This window comes from Pristiophorus japonicus, chromosome 1 (assembly GCF_044704955.1).
Source record: "Pristiophorus japonicus isolate sPriJap1 chromosome 1, sPriJap1.hap1, whole genome shotgun sequence".
NCBI classification, from domain to species: Eukaryota; Metazoa; Chordata; class Chondrichthyes; family Pristiophoridae; genus Pristiophorus; species Pristiophorus japonicus.
The window spans coordinates 338,940,241-338,958,579 of NC_091977.1; the positions used below are offsets into that span (position 1 = coordinate 338,940,241).

General features: G+C 42.3%; 1 protein-coding gene across 9 annotated transcripts in view; it reads right to left on the reverse strand.

Moving 5' to 3' along the window:
- Window positions 1–16,010: 16,010 nt before the first annotated feature.
- golga4 (golgin A4) overlaps window positions 16,011–18,339 on the reverse strand; it is a 550,135-nt gene continuing 547,806 nt past the window's right edge. For all 9 annotated transcript variants that reach the window (XM_070889514.1, XM_070889499.1, XM_070889470.1 and 6 more), the window contains one exon: window positions 16,011–16,545. Coding sequence is in view for 1 of the 9 variants with exons in the window: in XM_070889452.1 (XP_070745553.1) it covers window positions 16,531–16,545 (15 nt within the window). In the remaining 8 variants the exon portion in view is untranslated. The remainder of the gene's footprint in view (window positions 16,546–18,339) is intronic.

The window sequence follows — 18,339 nt, forward strand, 5'->3', positions numbered from 1 at the left end:
GAGTAAGCCAGAGGGGTAATTGATGAGCATTTATCCCAGCCCACGGATCTTTAAGACCACCGCATAGTGTGAAAGGATGTTGTGTGTCCCAACCAAGTCTTAGGGGTTTTCAGGGGAGGTGTTTTAGACATGGGTACTTCACATTAGGGACCTGTTTAGACAGGCCACACTGTGTATTGTACTGCATTTTTTTGTTTTGCACAGCAGGGTGTATGTGGTTTTACTGGGTGCCGGTGTGTGTTTTAACTTTAATAAAGTATCTGTCCGTGACTCGTTCATCTGTTCCGTACAGTAATAATTCCCAGCGTTAGAACTATTGTAAAGTGGGGGTACTTTGAAAGCACCTAAGAGAAACCACTTACATAGATTACAAATGTGACTATGCTTCAATAGGCTGTAAAAGGCCTTGGGAGATCCTGAGGTTGTGAAAGGCGCTATTTAAATGCAAGTATTTCTTTTTTTCTTTCAGTGGAACTATGTTACAGATGTTGATAGAGTTATCCTAAATTCCAAGTTTATGTCACAACCTCATGGGGGCAAAACTTGGAATTATGTTGTTTTGAATGAAGTTGGTCAGTACTTTAACGGAAGTAGCCTCAGGACCAGGCTGATAATGTCAGTGTGATAATGTGTTAATATGGGATTATTGCTGTGAGGTGTGCTACATGACAAAACGTTGTTGTGATGGCTCCAGGAAAAGCCAATACATTTTTGGAAAGGGCATCAATACTGAAATATTCTAAAATATATATTATCAAAACCCCTGAAAAAATAACAGTTTGTGAGCCCCATTTCAACCCAGGAAAGTCGCAAGCATGTACATTGGGCGTGCTGCCCTGTGTGCTCAATTCCAAGACCTGTGCTCCTATTCAGCGAGGTGCTGTATCTTATAACCCTCAACGTCACAATCTGCATTAACACTACCCGCCACTGTTGTACTCCTTCTGATGACTTGATAAACTAGGTGAGATTTTGTCCTCCCTCCACACACTCCAGTCCAATCTACATTATAAGTGCAGCAGGGTGGAATTTCCACTGCCTGTTTGCCCCGCCACTGAATCCTGGCAGGATTCTGCTCTGCGCCACGGAGCCTACCAGGGCTGGGGACAAAGATGGTTGCTGCCATCGTACATGGGTGGGACAGTTCCCATCCAAGTTCCACACCACCCGCCCGAGTCACCAATGTGACTTGAGGAAAAAATCCTGCCTACTTAATCGAAACAAATTTCCAGGGGAGATTAGGAGAAACGTTTTTTACGCAGCGAGTGGTTATGATCTGGAATGCATTAACTGAAAGGGTGTTGGAAGCCTGTTCAATAGTAACTTTCAAAAAGGAATTGAATATATACTTGAAAAGGAAACATTGCAGGCGAATGGGGAAAGAGTGGGACGAACTGGATGGCTCTTTCAAAGAGCCGGCACAGGCACAATGGGCTGAAAGGCCTCCTTGTGCGTTGTATGATTCGAAGTATTCAGAAACTTAAATAGAGTCATTATTTATCCAGCCTATCACATAGCCCCGATGTTATAACATACTTAAACAACTTTTGGATTGAATCACACTCATGGACTTTACTGCTCATGTGTTAGGTGATCAGCTCCACTTACTGTTCCAATGTGGGATTACAGGAGTGACTCACCTCATATCCTTTACTTTAAGGGGGTCTTATTTTTGTATTACAATTTGCTATTGCTGCTATTACTCCACACAGGCCCAGGAACATTCTTTTAAAAACAAACAGAATTATCATGCCTTAAAAAGAGTTTTTCTTTAAATTATTCCAGAATTATTGAAAATATATAATCAGATGCTCCTTGCTGCCAGGATGTAGCCTTTATATGTAGAATAATGTTTTTATTGAATATAATTTAAATTTTAAAATGTAGCAGCTTATAACCATGAATGATAATACTGCTTTTAAACCTAATACCCCTGAAACGTTTCTGCCGCCATGCGGAACGCTGAGCTTTGAACAAGTTCCTCTTATCTCACGGAGACTATTTCAATAGTCCTGCTTTAATCACGAGGTCATTATTCCTACTTAATTGAGACAGATTCAAAGTGAGTGTTGCTCAGAACAACCAGAGATCAGACTGGCCGGATATCTATAGAGAGGTCTTTTCAATAGCTTCACACTACCGGAAATGCCTTAGAGATCTCGGACACCCCAGCATTGGTCAAGTTTGTGTTCTTGGTTCATTTTTGTTGCACAGGCTGGCCATTAACAGAAGCAACCTCATTGTCTGGTTAATAGGTAGCAACAAATAATTTGCATAAGATCTCCTAACTAAAAGCCACTCTCGTCATTCAGTTTCTCCTTGTATTTTTGGCATAAAAATGGTAGCTCCACATGAGCCTCCTTCAATTTTATTTCATCGCACTCTTTCAATGTATTCTTCTATTCGTTTCTCCCTCACGTATGTATTTGTTGCTCTCAATTTTCCAGTGATTACTGCCTTTAATATCCAACTTATGTTCTCTTTGTATGGTTTGTTTTCTCATTCCAGGTTTTCAGATGAGATGTTTCTTTCCGTCATTTTCACTCCATCAAGCATCTCCCTCCTCTACAGTAGGTGCTTGAGTACTTTTGGGATACCGATTCTCACCATAACTATGTTACTTTGCCTCTGAGAGCTCACTTTCTCTACGAGATTCACCTTCTGCTCTCTTGACCCTATTCCCACTAAACTGCTAACCACCCAATGTCCCTTCCTGCTCCACATGCCAGCTGATATTATTTTTCCTTTAGTACTGTGCCTTTCAAATCTGCTGTCATGATCGCCCTCCTCAAAAAATCCACCCTTGACCCTTCTATTTTTACAAACTACCACCCCATCTCCAACTCGCTCTCCTCTCCAAAGTTCTTGAATTATGAGACATGAAAAACACGAAGTAACATTAAATCTTAAGTAGGTTGGTCGATTGTAGAATTATAAAAGAAACCCCTACATAAAATAATGATCATCTTGGTCCATAATGTCTCAAGGTATGTGTTGTCACCTTTCAAATCTTTATTGCAACTCCATGTTTGAACTTCTCCAATCAGGTTTCCGCCCCTGCCACAGCACTGAAACGACCGTAATCAAAGTTAAAAATTACATTCAATGTAACTGTGACCGTTGTTCACTATCCCTTCTCATCCTTCTCGACCTGTCTGCAGCCTTTGACAAGATTGACCACACCATCCTCCTCCAAAGCCTCTCCTCCGTTGTCTAGCTGGGTGGGACTGCCCACGCCTGGTTCCATCCTTATCTATCCATAGAATCTCCTACAATGGCTTCTCTTCCCACTTCTGCTCCATTACCTCGGGAGTCCCCCAAGGCCCCCTTCATGGCCTCCATGCTGTCACGTTGCTTGTCCCTCATTGGGAAGACCAAAGCTATTGTCTTTGGCCCCACCATAAATTCTGTTCCTTAGCCACTGATTCCAATTTCCTTCCTCGCACCTGTCTCGGGCTGAACCAGACTGTTTACAATCTCGGTGTCATATTTGATACTAAGTTAAGCTTCCAACCCCACATTCCCTCCCATTAACAAGATCGCCTACTTCCATCTCCATAACATTGCCCGTCTCTGCCCCTGCCTCAGCCCATTCGCTGCTGAAACCCTTATCCATGCCTTTGTTACTTCCAGTTTCGACTATTTGATGTCAAGTTTTGTCTGATTGCGATCCTATGAAGTTCCTTGGGCATTGTGATATGTTAAAGGCAGCATATAAATGAAAGTTAGTGTTGTTGTTGTTGCCCAAGTGGCTTCCTGTCATGTGAGTAAGCTCTTTGACACTGGGGAACATCACATCTGATTTTCTCCTCCCTAACCCAAAGATGCTGAAGCTAATTGCAGTACACCTACCTTTTACCCTGCCTGGGATCAGTTAACTCAGAACCAACTGGGGTCTGTAAGGCATAGCCACTCACTTCCTTAGGGAAGCTAAAGGATGCATTTTATCAAGGATCTCAGATATAAATGCAAGCCTCATTATCCCATGCATTCACATTTTATTACTATCCAACAAATTATAATGTGTTGCCCAGCTACTAGAAGTGGTCTTAAAGGTGTACCCCTTGACTTCTGGTGAGAGTACAGAGTAATTGTTTTTTTCTGTTTCATCATTGCTTTTTAGTGTTTTTTGAATTGCATCTTTCATTTGTTCTCCTTAGTTTGGTTTGCAATGGAGCTCCAATTTCAGACCTTGTTCTTCTACTTCAACACCCCTACAATTCAAGCCACTTTATTTGACAAAGGCATCTTCACTCTGACCATAACATAGGTATTCCCCTTATCCTTCAGGAGATGGAGGATGAAGACAAAGTATTCCAGCAGGCAGGTGCGACTGCATGGCAGAAGCGCACAACAGACTTGGGACTATTCTAAGACTGTTAAAAAGCAAGACTCTTTGGAAGGTGTTGGAATAGGACAGGAGTAGGCTATGCAGCCCCGGAGCCTGTTCCACAATTCAATTAGATCATGGCTATCTGTATCTTAACACCACCCACCTGCCTTGGTTCTGTAACACTTGCCTAGCAAAAATCTATCAATCTGTTTTGACATTTTCCATTGATCGAGCCTCAGCAGGTTTTTGGGGAGAGAGTTCCAGATTTCCACTGCCCTTTATGTGAAGAAGTGCTTCCTGACATCACCCATGAATTGCCTGGCTTGGTCGATTATTTTTTTTTGTACCTACCGACTAGCTGTTAGTTATTTCTGTTCTTGGACCACTAAACCTCTCTGCAATAGGGTAAATATTGCCAGTCAAGACAGGAGCCTAACTAATCTACTAACATCACTTAAAAAATAGATTCTTTGTTCAGATGTCACACTATTATTTGAGGGGCCTTGCTGTGCACAAATTGTCATGTATCCCTACATCATAACACTGATTACATTCCAAAAAGTGTAATTTATTGGCAGTGAAATGCTTTGAGATGTCTTAAAATCGTGAACGATATATAAATGCAATTTCTCAGGAAGAATATATTGGCCTTGGGTGGGGGGTGGGGGGAAAGAGCGGGGGGGAGTGGCGGCAGCACAAATTCACCAGAATGATACTAGGTCTCAAAGGGTTAAATTATGAGGACAGGCTGCAGACTAGGCTTGTATATAGAAGATTAAAGGTGATAGATGTTTAAGTTGATTAAAGGAGTTGATAGGATAGATAGAGAGAAATTATTTCCTCTGGTGAGTGAGTCCACAACAAGGGGGAATTACCATCAAGTTAGAGCTAGGCCATTCAGGGGTGATGTCAGGAAGCACTTCTTCACACAAAGGGCAGTGGAAATCTGGAACTCTCTCCCCAAAAAGTTGTTGGGGTTCGGTCAATTGAAAATTTACATTTAGAGATTGATAGATTTTTGTTCAGCAGGGGTATTTATTAATTACAGAAACCAGGGTGGGTAAATTGAGTTAAGAAACAGATAGCCATGATCTAATTGAATGGCTGAACAGGCTGGAGGGACTGAATAGCCTGCTCCTGTTCCGATGTTCCGACACCCTCCTCCCAGTGATGGTGCTGCAGTGTCTCCACTGATGGTAGACTGTAATTACAGTGTGACAAATTAACATGGGTGCTTTCCATTATATAGTAATTTATAATGGTACTCCTGTTCCTATGTTCAAGTTCTTTTACCCACCCATCAAAAACTTTAAACATGCTGTTAACAATATTGGTTAAACTGGAGATAGATGTGTTATTAATGAGAAATGTCCATTACTGTACTAACTCAATGCAAAATGCATCAAAGAACTTGGGTGATGTTAACCTTTAAATCAAAATATAATGAAACCACTCAGGAATGCAGAGGGTTTATTCTCTGTTTTCATTAAACGTAATAAATGTTTCATTTTGCAGAAACAAGACTGTCTTAATTCTTAATGGTGTTTATCTATGTGGAAATGAATCAGGAATAGGATATGCAAACCCTTTGTAATGTAAGCACCGAAGAATTACACCATTGCATGGCAAGGAAAAAAGATGTTTACATATTGAACGCATTTATATTTGGTATCACAGTCACCTCTTTGGGCAGGTCTTGGCACCATCAGAGGCATCAGTGTCACCTTATTTATTTTACCAGAATGGTGACTGATGACCAAAAGCAGATATTTCTAATGCTACAGGTCTAACAGTGCGCTGTTAAGAACAGAAGAGATTGGCTCGGAGGACATGCCTGATGGATCCTCCTGCAGCCAGCTAGAGGGTCAAAAAGCAAAATCCTGAAGATGCTGGAAATCTGAAACAAAAGTAGAACATGGTGGATACACTCAGCAGGTCAGGCAGCAGCTGTGGAGAATGCGACCAAGTTAATGCTTCTGGTGCAGAATCTGTGTCAAAAATAACCTACATCTTCGACTCTTCTGACGCCCTTTGCCACTGTAACAAATTCTGATTTTCTGGCCATGACTGTCTAATTTTTACTATGGACTTAAAGAAACAATTACAGCTGTGAGAAGGGATGATATGTTAGAGGGGTCATCAAATGAGGCCATATGTGTTGAACTGAAGAACAAAAAAAGGGTGATCAGAATACTGGGAGTGTACTATAGACCCCCAAACAGCCAGAGGGAGATAGAAGAACAAATATGTGGGCAAATTGCTCTAAGTGCAAAAACCTTAGAGCTGCAATAGACAACTACCCTAATAGTAACTGGGAAAAAAGCAGTGTGAATGGTACAGAGGGTGCGGAATTCTTAAAATGCATTCAGGAGAACTTCTTTAGCCAGTATATAACAAGCCCAACAAGGGAGGGGGCGATTCTGGACTTGGTTTTGGTGAATGAAGAGGGGCAGGCGGGAGAGCATTTTGGTGCTAGTCATCATAATTCAGTAAGATTTAAGGTAGTTATGGAAAAGGACAAAGGTGGACCAGGAAAAAACATTTTCAATTGGGGTAAAGCCAATTTTGCTGAGCTGAGATGGGATTTGGCTAAAGTGGACTGGAAACGGCTACTTGATGGTAAATCAGTGTCAGAGCAGTGGGAGGCATTCAAAGAGGAGATCCTGAGGGTACAGAGAAAAAAAGTGTGGGGCTAACAAATCTACAGCCCCCTGGATGTCAAGGGACATAGATTTAAAGTAATTGGGGGGATGTTTAGAGAAGTTATGAAGGGAAATTTCTTCACCCAGAGGGTAGTGGGGGTCTGGAACACTGCCTGAAAGGGTGGTAGAGGCAGAAACCCTCACATTTAAAAAATACTTGGGATGTGCACAAAGTGCCGTAACCTACAGGGCTACGAACAAAGAGTTGGAAAGTGGGGTCAGGTTTGATAGCTCTTGGTCGGCCGGCGCGGACACCATGGGCCGAAATGGCCTCCTTCCATGCTATAAAAGTCTATGGGCTCAAGTTTCGGCCTGAGTTGCTCCTATTTTTTTGGAGCAACTAGTTTAGAATGGAGCATCTTAGAAATTGCAATTCTCGGCATTCAGTTTTCTCCAGTTCTAGTGAGTTAGAATAGTTTCATTTTAGAACAGGTTTTTTTTCCCCAAAAGGGGGCGTGTCCAGCCACTTACACCTGTTTTGCAAGTTTAGGCAGCAAAAACTTACTCCAAATTAACTTAGAATGGAGTAAGTGTAGATTTTTGTACGCTCAGAAAAACCTTGCCTACACTTATAAATCAGGCGTAGGGAACGAGAGATGTGGGGGGGGGGGTCGGGAGGGAAGTTTACAAACATTAAACACTACACTTTTACAAATAAAGAGCCATCATCAATAATAAATGATCAATAAATCAATCAAAAAAAAACATTTAAAAAAAAAATTAATCAATAAATAAAAAATTAAGTTTCTTCGCACCTACTGCACCACCGGGAGCCCTCCAACAGCATGCTGGGATGCCCCCACTTACCCCCAATGTCTCTCTCTGTCTCTGTCAGTGTCTCTCTGTCTCTGTCTCTGTGTTTCTGAGCGAGGGGTGGGGGAAGGGGTGGAGGAGGGAGAGGGAGAGAGGGGGTAGGGGGGGGAGAGGAGGGGGAGGGGGGAGAGAGGGAGGGAGGAGGAGAGGGGAGGGAGGGGAGGGGGAGAAAGAGGGGGGAGGGGGAGAGGGGAGGAGTGTGGGGGGGGAGAGGAGGAGGGAGTGAGGAGAGAGGGAGGGAGCAAGGAGACGAGGAGGGAGGAAGAGGGGAGAGGAGGGGGGAAGGAGGGAGAAGAGGAGGGGGAGGGGGGAGGGAGTGAGAGGGGGTGGAGAGGAGGGGAAGGAGAGGGGGAAGGGAGGGAGCAGGGAGAGGAGGGGGAGGGGAGGTGGGGAAGGGGGCAAGGGAGAGGAGAGGGTGGGTGGGGGGAGAGAGAGGAGGGGCGAAGGGCTGAGCGGGAGGAAGCTGAACAGGCCCCGCCGACGACGAAGACACTTCAGGCGGGGCCCACCCCCAGCGAGATGCCGGGCGGGTGGGCCCCAATGACGACGTGGGGGAGAGGAGGGAGTGGGGGAGGGATGGGAGAGGAGTGGGGATGAGGGGTAAGGGCTGAACAGGAGGGTGGAAGGAGGGGGAGCTGAACGGGAGGGTGGGGGGTGGGGGGGGGGGGGGGAGTTGAACAGGAGGGAAGCCCACGTCCTGATCTTCAATGCCCGGTGAGCCCATTTGACCAGGGCTAGGGGAGGCGTTCTTCGGGCCCCTCCCACGCAGCCTGCACAGATTCGGGCTTCGAGGAGCTACTGCACATGCGTGCACACTCTAGCGCGCATGTGCAGAGGTACTGGCATGGTTTTCAGCACCGGGACTTAGTTCCGCCCTCCACGCATTCTGCTGCACTGCGCCAAGGGCTTAGATCGACCGGACGGAGGGGAGAATACCAAGGTAAATAATAGGTGCCGTTTCTGTTTCAAAAGCGGAGGTACGTCGTTCTAACCCTGGGGGTAAGCTTGGGCCCTATGATTCTATGACGTACAATCCCTCTACATCTCCCTCACCAGGAAAGCTTCTTCCTCGGAGAACGGCCCAACTTGTCCACATCCACCATCACCCTCCTCTGCCTGGCTGAATTTGTTCTCCGATTGAACATTTCCTTTAACTTCCTCCTAACAAAAGGTGTATGGGAACCCACATGGATCCTAGTTACGGCTGTATTTTATAAGATCTGTTGAACACTCTTTGTTCCAGCCCTATTCAGGTCCCCTCCCTGACCTATTTTTAAGCTACATTGACGACCATGCCATTGCTGCCTCCTGTTCTATTGAGGAGGGAGACAGGGTTTGTATTCTCCCATTCCTGGATTCTGATCCCAGCACTACCAAGCTCATTACTGGCTCAATACCAGGTGGAAGACCCTACATATTTCAACACCATTGTTACCAGCTAGGAAGGAAGGATGTTGACCCAGGCTCTCCTCAATGGCAGCTGGCCAGAAGGGCAACTGCTGGATAATTTTCAGGTCTGAAGAATTGATATAGCCATTCACCAGGGTTTGGCTCTTAGACCTGTAATATCGGAAACATCTGCTTTTTGAAAGAAAATATAATTTAACAAACTTTTACAGCATGCTTTTTGGGAATAAATGCCTCCCCCTCACTGGACTGGCATTCACATATAGCACTTTGACACATTTGGTGGAGATTTGAGGGTTCCTTACAGTTTTCCAGACCGTTCCTCAGTACAGCTCCAAGAGATACTGTTCTGCTACTTGGTTGTGTGTTTTTCTCCTCCTCTCTGATGTTCATTCTCCATGTACCATCACCCCCTGCTGAGACTGCAGGTAAATGATGTGCTCCCATGGTGTTCTCCATGTTACTCTCTAACTGGCTAAGAGGTACATGAAAGAAGTAAACAAAGACAGCACATTGTCATATTTCTCAAAAATGTCTCAAAGTACTTCCCATATTTAACTTTACTTTTTAACATACCGTAACAGAATTTTATGTAAGAGTGCATATCGGGATTCTCCGAGCTCCGCACATTTTTCCATCCATTAATTTTAATGAACAGCAAATCATATGGAGCATGTTCAGCTCCATGTCCAAATTCCCAACATGCACTCCTGTCATATGAACCTCTGTCCCTAAATTCTCTTGAACTTTCTGCCACTGCACTGTCGTAACTTCGCTAAAAGTGCATCAGAAACACCGGGGTGTCTGCTGCACTTCGGGTGAAGTTACAGAGGTGCAGTAGATGAAAGTCTGAGGAAATTCAGGATTTATGAGTTTGCAGGTAAATTCATAAAGCCCATGAGCAGTGGCTCCATTACTTCTGAGTCAGAAGGTTGTGGGTCCAAGTCCCACTCCAGAGACTTGAGCACAAAAATCTAGGCTGACACCCCAGTGCATCTGAGGGAGTGCTGCTCAGTCGGAGGTGCTGTCTTTTGGATGAAATGTTAAACTGAGGCCCTGTCTGCTCTCTCAGATAGACGGAAAAGATCCCATGGCACTATTTCGTAGAAAAGCAGGAGAGTTATCCCTGGTGTCCAGGCCAATATTTATCCCTCAATCAATGTAACAAAATCAGATGTTCTGGTCATTATCACATTGTTGTTTGTGGGAGCTTGCTGTGCGCAATTGGCTGCCGCATTTCCTACATTACAACAGTGATTACACTTCAAAAGTACTTCATTGGCTGTAAAGCACTTTGAGGCGTCCTGAGGTCATGAAAGGCACTATATAAATGCAAGGCTTTCTTTTTTCTACCGCAGGGTGGATTAACTGGGAGTGCAGTGTGTGCAGTTGTGAAGACAAACCAAACAATTTTGCTCACAGCAAGATACCACAAACAGCAATGTGATGATAAACTACCTAATCAACTTTTTTGTTTTGGTTAAGACAGGATTATTCATCAGACACTGGGAGTAGCTCCTGCTTTTCTTCAACTAATGATCTTAAATGTCCACCTGAATAGGAGACAGGGTCTCGGTTTAACTTTTTATCTTCAATAATGCAGTAACAGTTTAGATTGTGTTGAATGCTTGAGCCTACAGACAGTCCTTGGGTCTAGCATTCTACTTATGCAAGTGTCAGAAAATAGGTTAGAGGAGAGATTACCGTAGTTTGAATCTCATTTGTGTGCGGCCACCCAAATATGGGTGGAAGCATTTTACATCCCACTGGGAAGAGGGGGTTAAGTTGAGGGATGTGATCACCCCAGATGCAATGTGAAACTGGCAGGAAGGGGCATAAAATCTAGCTCATAAAGTTGAAATCATGTTCCCATTAATTTACTTTTTTTTCAAGCTGCAGCACCAACAGTATACTGATTTAGGATTTACCCATTGTTAAGCAATAATCTGTCTGCAGGTCACAGGTACTATTTACAGAATTCCATACGAATGTATAACAAACAAAAGAGATTTTGATGAACAGCTAAAACTGAAAAATCTACCAAGGGCATGTTAAATTAATTTTTCTTAATCAGTCTAAATATTAATTCTGATCAGGCAATCCAATCATTTTGGGATTCTAGTGCCAGAATGCACAATTGAAACCTCAAAGAAATGCTTTGTGAAGTCAACCATTATAATCATCCCATGCTTCTAACGGCACAGGCTGCTCAGTAAAGACAGATTTATGTTATGGATTAAGGCCCACATTTAATAAAAGTAATAAAATAAAGCCTCATTGCATTCACTCTGGCAGCAAACATTAAGTAAGTCCTCAATTACGTAACCTTGGTTTGGATTTAACCTCACATTTTTCATGGATGACAAAGAATGTTATAAGCTATATTTCATCCATGTTTAATCATAATGTAGTCTTCATATTGGCAGCATTAAATGGGTTCAACACCAACAAATCAGACATCAGACTGCTGACAGATTCAGGGTTAATTTGCCAATAGTCTGGAAAATGTCTGACTGCCTCAAAACCTGTACTTTTATTTCTACCTCAGTCAAAGGTATCTTATTTTTTCTGCATTTACATATATTTATAGATGGAATTTCCATGTTTAATGACTTATCAGGGGCCCTTTCAAATGATTAATATCGATATACATTTGTGCTGCCCATTTTGGTCAGTTGTTAGATTTTTTTTATTAAAGTCAATGCTCGTGGTAAAAAGTGTAAGTGAGAAGACATGGCACAATCTGAAGTCAAGGGGAAGAATGAGTTAGAGTAGAAGATGGTGCAATAAGTGGATTTCAACCCGCGACGATGCAGAGAATAGGAAGGACATTGTATGGATTTAAGAGAAGAAACTTCAGAGGAGCACTAATGCTGGTTGCTTTGAGAAAATTAAGAGACAAAAGGGCTGTGATGTGTTGACAAAAGCAACGTGATAGAGGTTGGAGGATAGAGCTGAAAAAGAGATCACCAATCAGACAATATATTTCTTCTTGTATCCTACCCAGGAGCATAAAAGAGGTGCTAGAAGATTCTCTTCAGATATGAGAGAAGAATCCAAGCCTTGGTTGTACTTGGACATTTTAGAGAGTTAAGAGTTATTGAGGTGAAAAGAAGATTTCAGCATGAAAGCGGAAACAGAGCATCTTAGAGGCAGGTTTAGCAATTGAGGACTTGGGGAGGAGTCCGATTTAAAATCAGAGAAGATAGTAAAGCTAACAAAGAAAAAGTAAGGATGGAGCCATTGAAAGTAGAAGGTTTATCCATGGCCCCATTACCTGAAAGAGTGAAATCTCAAAATGAAAATCCTGCAGAGCTCAGTGAGCTGTATGTCTGGATTCCCAACTCATGCTTGCTCACGAAGCTCCAAAAACCAGTGCAAAATTGTAAAATGTTCCTTACATGCGAACAATATCTTTTATAATAACAAATACAGAGCATTTCTATCTGACAGTATCCAAAAAGCTTAAAATATGTACCTGCCCTATAGCCTTCTCTGTTTATACACATTTATGGTTTCCTTTCTGGCTGTTATGGAGCAGAGAAAGGTAAAGATTGATAGGAAACAAGAAATACATCTTCGAAGAAGCTTTGTGTGAGGTTTGATTAAATCATCAAGGACTTGAAGCTGATTTGAGAGGAAACTTCATGACAAATGACAAATAGACTTCTGCAATGATAGCTGTTTCAAAGTTGTGGTGGTACCATGGTGTGCTAAATATCACCTCATCTTAAAACATACCTTCTGGAGCTTTCTGCTAAATCTATATAAAAAAAAGTCAATGAAAGGGACCAATAATTCATTCATTTTAAAGCTAGCTAAAGGTTCTGTTCAATAAATGACCAGAGAACTGTGCTGTGTAGATAAAAAAACGAGATTTAATTATCTTAAAGTGAGCTTGCTACTGCATTTTCATTAATTTTCTCCTAACATCATCAAATACTTCTCTGGCTTTCAAGAGCTAAATATGTCCAATGTACTGAACGACTGAAGCACTTCAGCACAAGCAGTTCTGTAAAGGTCCAGAATGGAAACTTTGGGAAGAGCTGCTTGGTGAGTCAACCTTCTCAATCAGTTCTGAGAGAGTGCGGCTACTTTGCATTGCCATCTGATCTGACCAGTGATTGCTTGCTTGAATGACATTTACAGCCCAAATTATATTTCTTAAATATAACAATCCATTGGACTAAAAGAGAGATTCAGTCTTCAGGGATTCACATTTTACTATAATGTCATGCAAAGCAGTTAGCTTCATACTGGAGCTGCAGTTACAGTCTAAATGCAGCCTGAATCTAGGGTCAGGGCCTGACCTGATACTGGAAGAAAGCGGAGTGAGAGTCAATGGAGGAAGTAGTCTCACTCTCTTTCCATGAGTCAGTTTAGGCCTTTCACACACCAAGTTTAGCTTCGGTGTGTAGCTGTTTGAAGGTGGCAGGGCAAGTTGATAAGGCAGTTAAGGTAGCCTATGGGATATTTGGGTTTGTACATAGGGGTATTGAATACAAAAACAAGGAAGTCATATTAAACCTTTACAAAACATTGGTTAGGCCTCAGCTGGAGTATTGTATACAAATTCTGGGCACCACACTTTAGGAAGGAAGTCAAGGCCTTGGAGAGGCTAGAGAAGGTTTTCCAGGATGATATAAGCGAGCTTAGCATAGACCAGGGATCAAACGGGAGATCTTCCTGGTTATTACGATCCAGTTACTCGCTGGACAAACTCATTAACATTTTTATTTTGCCTTAAAGCATTATAGAGCTTATAATTTGACTATATTTTAGTTATCTGGTCAAAATAGCATAAGTTTGCGGAGTCTTTTTTTGTACAAGTCAATGGGGTTAGCCTGTTTGCATGGAACCTCCAAGCTAGAAAATGTCCTCTGGGGTTATGGGTTAATGCAGCTAAGCCTCGGCTTCAGTTTCCAAGCTCAGCTGTGGTCGGCAGTCTAAGGAGTAAAGCGAAACGTTTGTGAAAAACTTTTTTATATAATTGTATAAAAGACTATTACACAATAGCTGAATATCTACTAGTATATAGTCATCCCCATGCTTAAAATGGGCAGTTGCTTATATTGCCCAAAAAGCGATAACCATTTTCCATTTACATTAATGCTAATTTCAAAGTTGACAGTTATAGCATCTGAAGTGCTGATTATTTCAGTCAGAAACTGTGGTTTTTACTCACTATTTACAATTAATTCGACATGGTTATAAAATTCAAATACTAAACATCAGAAGTTGAACTACTGTAAGTGATTTCTTCAAGACAGTGATTTTGCCATTTGCCTGTATTTAAATGATTAGGCTTTGCCATATAAATTAAACCTCCCTTTAGAATTGTATAGTACACTATTATTATCGATAAACTGCCTTGTTTTTGGGACGATTAAATTACAAACAAGCATAAAGTATATATTTTCTTTTAGAAAAATGTTAAATTAGGATAAAACATACTTGAAAGTAACAGCACTTGCCAGGATTGTTTTTTATTGATGTTGCAAAGCAGTGCAAGTTTACATTTATCTGTATAATCGATGGAAAGTAACTCAGATATTGGCTGAGGTTCTCAGTCCGTGAAGACAGCACGGTCCTGCGCCACGTCAAGGATACGTGTATTCAAGTGAAGTTGGGAGAGAGGCTGGGGAATATTTGGACTAGAATGCCTGCCTCTTCTGGGATCACAGCCATCAAGTTACATTTTTCCACTGTAAATTTCTATGTCCATATTTATAATAGAAATTTATGCCGTAATTACAGTCCGCCCACCACCCCCCTACATAAGAACTTTAAATGTCATATAAAAATAAAAGATATATAAGTTTAAAACCTAAATTTCATCATACAATCTTGACCAAATATTCCCTTGCCTCTAACCCAACTTCACTTGATTACACTTATCTTCAACTCCCTGTGCACAATGCCACAGAACATCCACTAGCACATTATTCCAAAAGATATTCCCTGTCACCAGTAAACAGTCCTTATAGAGATTTCCATGCTGTGCGCAAAATTGGCTGCAGCATTTCCCACATTACAACAGTGACTACACTCCTAAAGTACTTCATTGGCTGTAAAGCGCTTTGAGACGTCCAGTGGTCGTGCAAGGCGCTACATAAATCCAAGTCTTTTATTTCTTTCAGTTGCATCCACACCTGTTATAATCGTGATTGTCCGTGGTGCCTGTAGGTGGTGCTGTAAAAGGGGTTCCCCATTTAGCGAAATTAGCCTTTTGTCATGTTTTTCAGTCAAAACATTTTCTTGGGTCAGCCTCCATAACTTTGGCACACATGCTATAGAAACTTTGTTTATGCCTATAACTACAGTTTCCGTCACACGTTCAGCATGGTTACTGTGGTGAAATGGGATCAGCTCAAAGGAGATTTTTATCATAGATTTATTGTTTGGCCTGTCTCAGCCACTATCAGCAATGCCATTGACTACTAACTTAAAATAAATTAAATTAAATTGACACAAGTAGTTTCCATTTATAAAATTCATGGTTGGCTGTTGTGACGACTTAAAATAGATCAGTGGAGATCACTGGCAGTTCTTTGAAATAAAGGCCTTCAGTTTGGTACATGTCTCACTGCAAAACTAAAGAAAATATTGTGATTAAATGGAAGCCGTTTTATGTAGCACAGCTGTGACAGAGGTAGTGAACGGACTCTAAAATGGTTAGCATGTAAATCGATCTCAGAAAAGCATTTCTCGAAACATTTACAAACAAGTGGTTGGGCTAACAAAAAACAAAGACATTACAGTAAATAAAACTTTATTTCACTTCTCCAAGTGAATGTTACAAGTTACCCTTCTGCTTAGCATAGATATGAATCATGTATTTACAATTTACAGTAGTGTCTCTTTCCAAAATACAAGTACAAAAGCTATAGTAAACAAACGAGGTACTGCGATTCAGTATCTTTTTATAGGCTGAAGCTCCAAGGATATGACCAAGCAAAAAAAAATCAAGCTGTACAGAAAGAAGCATTCCAGTCAAACATTAACAGTGTCCATTAACGGCTTATATCCCATTAGAAATTTATTGCACAATTTATCCTAGTGCCATTTAACAAGAATCTGCTAGATTGAACATCAGAATAATGTTTTTGTGTCTTTTTAAAATTTTAGATTTTGTACAAATCACAGTAAAAGGCCATAGAAACATCATCTTGATAACAGTACCACATTTCCCTTCTCCCCACGCGCAACCAGATAAATAACATCCCAGCAGCATGATCATGGAACAGCTCCGTGTCACCCTTGGAGACTTCCCAGTTAGTGTAGCCAAGTCTGGAAAAGGAAACAAGGGATTATTTTGTAAAGTATATTGCAAATATTTTCCTGTTACATTCTCAGATCATAATATGCATTTACTTAGCAATGCAACCAAATCACTTTAGTCATGTCTCTAATGATTAAAGTTTTGGTCACCCACAAAAGACATAGATTCATGAATATACCACCCATGTTTCTGCAATATAAAATGCGATTTCAAGTAACTCAATTACATTTTAAAGTCCATAAATAAAAGCACAATTTTCTGATCACTCGAGTGGCTAGCCCTAAAAGAGAGTAAAAGTGCCCTCACAAAAGATTTTAGCAGTGTAGTTTTTTTTTGCAGAATCCACACATGAATATCAATTCTAATCTCATTGCAGAGCATTGCATTGTATAATCTATTTCACTTAAACAAGGAGGAAAGTTAGCTGGACTATTTCCTGCTTATTGCACTTCCCTTCCCACCTTAACATCCCAGATTTAAGAGAACACAGCCAGAGATATATATGACTTGTCATTAAATATATTGGATTTTGTAGTCTCATGAAGATCGTTCTGGCCAACATTTCCCTACTGGTGTATGTCAAGAAGGCATTCAATAAGGTTCCACGTGAGACTGTTAACAAAAATGAGAGTGCATGGAATTGGAGATAACCTATTGATATGGGTAGAGAACTGGTTAGGAGGTAGGAGACAGAGAGTAGTGCAAATGGTTACAAAAGCCAAATACTGTAGATGCTGGAAATCTGAAATAAAAGCAGAAAATGCCAGAAATATGCAGGTCAGGCAGCATCTGTGGAGAGACAAACAGAACTGATGTTTCAGGTCGATGAGCTTTTGTCTGAACTGGAAATAGTTAACAGATTTTAAGCAAGTGCAGGGGCCGAGAAAGGGGAGGAAAGAGTAAAAGGGAAAGTCTGTGATAGGGTGGAAGGTAGGAGTGATTAAATGACAAAAGGTATGATTGTGCAAAGCAAAAGGAGATGGTAATGGGACAAGTAAAGAAACAAAAGATGGGTCGAGAAGAGGTGTAAATAGGTATAGCAGAAACATCAACAGCTGCTGTCTGAAAATATAGGGGCAGAGGTTATGGTCTGAAATTGTAAAGAGCCCAATAGAAAGATGCGGTACTGTTCCTCGAGCTTATGTTGAGCTTCGTTGGAACAGTGCAAAATGCTGAGGGTTCAGAGTGGGAGTGGAGCATAGAATTAAAGTGACAGGCATCTGGAGCTTGGGCTCACGTATGCAGACTGAACGGAGGTGTTCCGCAAAGCCGTCATCCAATCTGCATTTACCACATCGTGAGCAGCGAATACAGTATACTAAATTGCAAGAAGTAATGGAATTACTTCTTTATCTAAAGGGGGCTGGAATACAAGGAGTGGAAGTTATGCTATAGTTGCATAAAGCTCTGGTTAAGACCCCATTTAGTGGTGAGTTCTGGGCTCTGCACCTCGAAGGATATATAGTGCGGAGGGAGGGAGGGAGGGAGGGAGGAGGGGGGAGGAGGAGGGGGGAGGGGGGAGGGAGGAAAGGAGGGGGGGAGGGGAGGAGGGAGGAGGAGGGGGGGAGGGAGGAGGAGGGTGGGAGGAGAGGGGAGGAGGAGAGGGGAGGAGGAGAGGAGGGGAGGAGGAGAGGAGGGGAGGGGGAGGGAGGAGAGGAGGGGGGGGGAGGGAGGAGGGGAGGGGAGGGGGAGGGGAGAGGGGGGAGGAGAGGGGGGGGTCAGGAGGGGAGGCGGGGGGGGTGGGGATGAGGGGGGGGGCTGGAGGGATGAGGGGGGGGGGCTGACGGGGAGGGGTTGAGGGG